Source organism: Oratosquilla oratoria, chromosome 29 (genome assembly GCF_046742065.1).
Source record: "Oratosquilla oratoria isolate Oo_2021 chromosome 29, ASM4674206v1, whole genome shotgun sequence".
In the NCBI taxonomy this organism is placed as follows: Eukaryota; Metazoa; Arthropoda; class Malacostraca; order Stomatopoda; family Squillidae; genus Oratosquilla; species Oratosquilla oratoria.
This window is the reverse complement of record NC_134805.1, coordinates 51,436,269-51,438,768: the sequence shown is the minus strand read 5'-3', so window position 1 is coordinate 51,438,768 and position 2,500 is coordinate 51,436,269. Positions and strand designations below refer to the sequence as shown.

At 36.8% G+C, this 2,500-nt stretch overlaps 1 protein-coding gene across 3 annotated transcripts in view; it reads left to right on the top strand.

Annotated features, from left to right (window-relative positions):
- Positions 1-2,500, top strand: part of LOC143040767 (solute carrier organic anion transporter family member 74D-like) — a 291,921-nt gene that overhangs the window by 239,011 nt on the left and 50,410 nt on the right. For all 3 annotated transcript variants that reach the window (XM_076212181.1, XM_076212182.1, XM_076212180.1), the window contains one exon: positions 1,636-1,739. In XM_076212181.1, coding sequence (XP_076068296.1) covers positions 1,636-1,739 — 104 coding nt within the window. The remainder of the gene's footprint in view (positions 1-1,635; positions 1,740-2,500) is intronic.

The following is a 2,500-nucleotide window of genomic DNA, read 5'->3' as shown; positions in this document are numbered from 1 at the left end:
AAAAATGCAAATATTGTACCAATATATAAAGAAAGGAAAAGGGAAAATCCAACTACAGGCTCTCCCTTACAAGCACAATAGCAAAAATGTGTGAAAAGTTAACAAAAGTAGGTTGGAAAAAATATACTGAATCCAAATAAATTTGGATTTAGACAAGGAAGATCATGTTCCACAAACTTGATCTGCTTCTACTCGAGACTAATAGAAATGATACAAGAAAGTGATGAATGAGCGGACTGTGCTTTTCTAGATCTACAAAAAGCATTTGATAAAGTACCACATAAAAAACTAATAAGAAAAATAGAATCAATAGGTGGCACCAAAGCAAAATTATTGGAATGGATGGAAGACTTCTTGACTGGGAGGAAAATGAGGGTAGTGATTAGAGACAAATATTCGACCTGGGAAGAAATGATAAGGGGTGTCCCACAAGGTTCGATAGTGGCTCCAATCATGTTTGCAATATACATAAATGACATGGATGAAGGTTTGGAATGTTAAATGAACTTCTTCGCAGATGACGCAAAAATACTATAGAAAGTAAGTACAGAGGAAGAATGTGAATCATTACAGATAGACCTACATAGAATCTGGCAATGGAGTCAAAAGTGGGAGGTGAACTTTAACATCAAGAAGTGGAGTTTGGAAAAAGTGAAAATAGAAATTATAAAAAATTATGAAATTGGTGAAGAAGTAAAAAAAGTGAGCTCGGAAAGAGACCTAGGAGTAATAATCAACAAAGACATGTCATCGGACAAACATCAGTAAAATAGTCGGAGAAACCTTCATCCTACTAAGGTCAATGAAAGTGGCATTTCACAATTTGGATGAGAAAATAATTAAGAAAATATTAGTTACACTGATAAGGCGAGATTTTTAGGACGCTGCAACACTATGGACATCCAGTACTAAAAAGAATATAAAGAAATTAGAAAGAATACAAAGAGCAACGACAAAAATGGCACCAACACTCTCCAAATTGACATACGAACAAATATTGTCCAAATTGGAGCTGCCAACTCTGGAACAAAGGAAAGAAAGAGATCTAATAACTATTTATAGAATCATGAAAGTAATGGAAATCCTTGATAGAGATGATTTAACAAAGTGGGACAACAGAGAAACAAGAGGACATGAAAAGAAAATCAAAAAGGATAATTATAGAAGAGATCTGAAAAAGAATAGCTTCCCACACAGAGTGGTGGATACCTGGAATAAATTGGATAAGGTAACAGTGTGTGCAAACACTATTTATGAATTTAAGAACAAACTTGATGCTGAAAGATACAAAGACGGATCACCACAAGCATAGCTCCCTTCCCTTATAGTACAACTACGTAAATACACACACATACACACACGGACACATACACACACATATACACACGATTCAGGACTTATGGATATCTCGGTAAAGAGGTTGCTAGCGAGAAAAAATCTTTGTTTATATCGGCAATAGAATATTTCATCCTCTAAACAAAAGAAAATACACTATTTGTTAAATTGGATACTTCTTGGATGTCTATTCATCTATCTACTATCTATTTATTAAAATAATTGATTAATTTGTATATTTACTTTCATTTATTTATTTGTTTATCTATTTATTTGTTTATCCAATCAATTTCTCAATAGATGTGTTTCTGATGAAGATAAAGCCTTGGCCCTTGGAACATTCACTGTGTTTCTTAGTATCTTCAGCTTCATTCCAGCACCGATCATCATGGGCGCAATTGTTGGTGAGTCAATTCATGAATATTTATCTCTTTGCATTTAACTAGTTGTAACATACAGAATAAGAGCTATCCTCGTAGGACCTCGTGGTTATTTCTGGCCTTACAACACACACACACACACACACACACACACACACACACACACACACACACACACACACACACACACACACACACACACACACACACACACACACACACACACACACACACGTCGGATTGACAGCGAAGAATGGAAATCCGGAAAAAATGCAATTTTCGTGGATTTCAACGAGGGAGAACCTGTGTTATATTAGTAGGGAAGGGGAAAGCTCATGGTGTAGTGGGCAGGTGAACAAAAAGAAGGGGAGACATTATTGAGAAAAACGGAAGTAAATGAGGAAGGGGACGAACGGGCACAGGACGTCAGCAGGGATGTCAACAAAAGGTGTGCAGATGACAAAGACGAGGTCGAACAGGTGACCAGAGGTATTAAAAGTAGAAATATAGATAAAAGCAGCTCAATGGCAAGAGGAGATAATTACTTTTATGGGCTTAATGAGAGAGAAGGTGGCAACCTCCCCCGACTAGTAAGTCTAGAAGACAGAGAGAGAGAGAGAGAGAGAGAGAGAGAGAGAGAGAGAGAGAGAGAGAGAGAGAGAGAGAGAGAGAGAGAGAGAGAGAGAGAGAGAGAGAAGAATCATGGGAGGTTAGGTTTAACCAACTAACATTAGTTACACAAAGAGTTGATAAACTGGAAGAACTAAAGAAGGAAAATCAAAAGC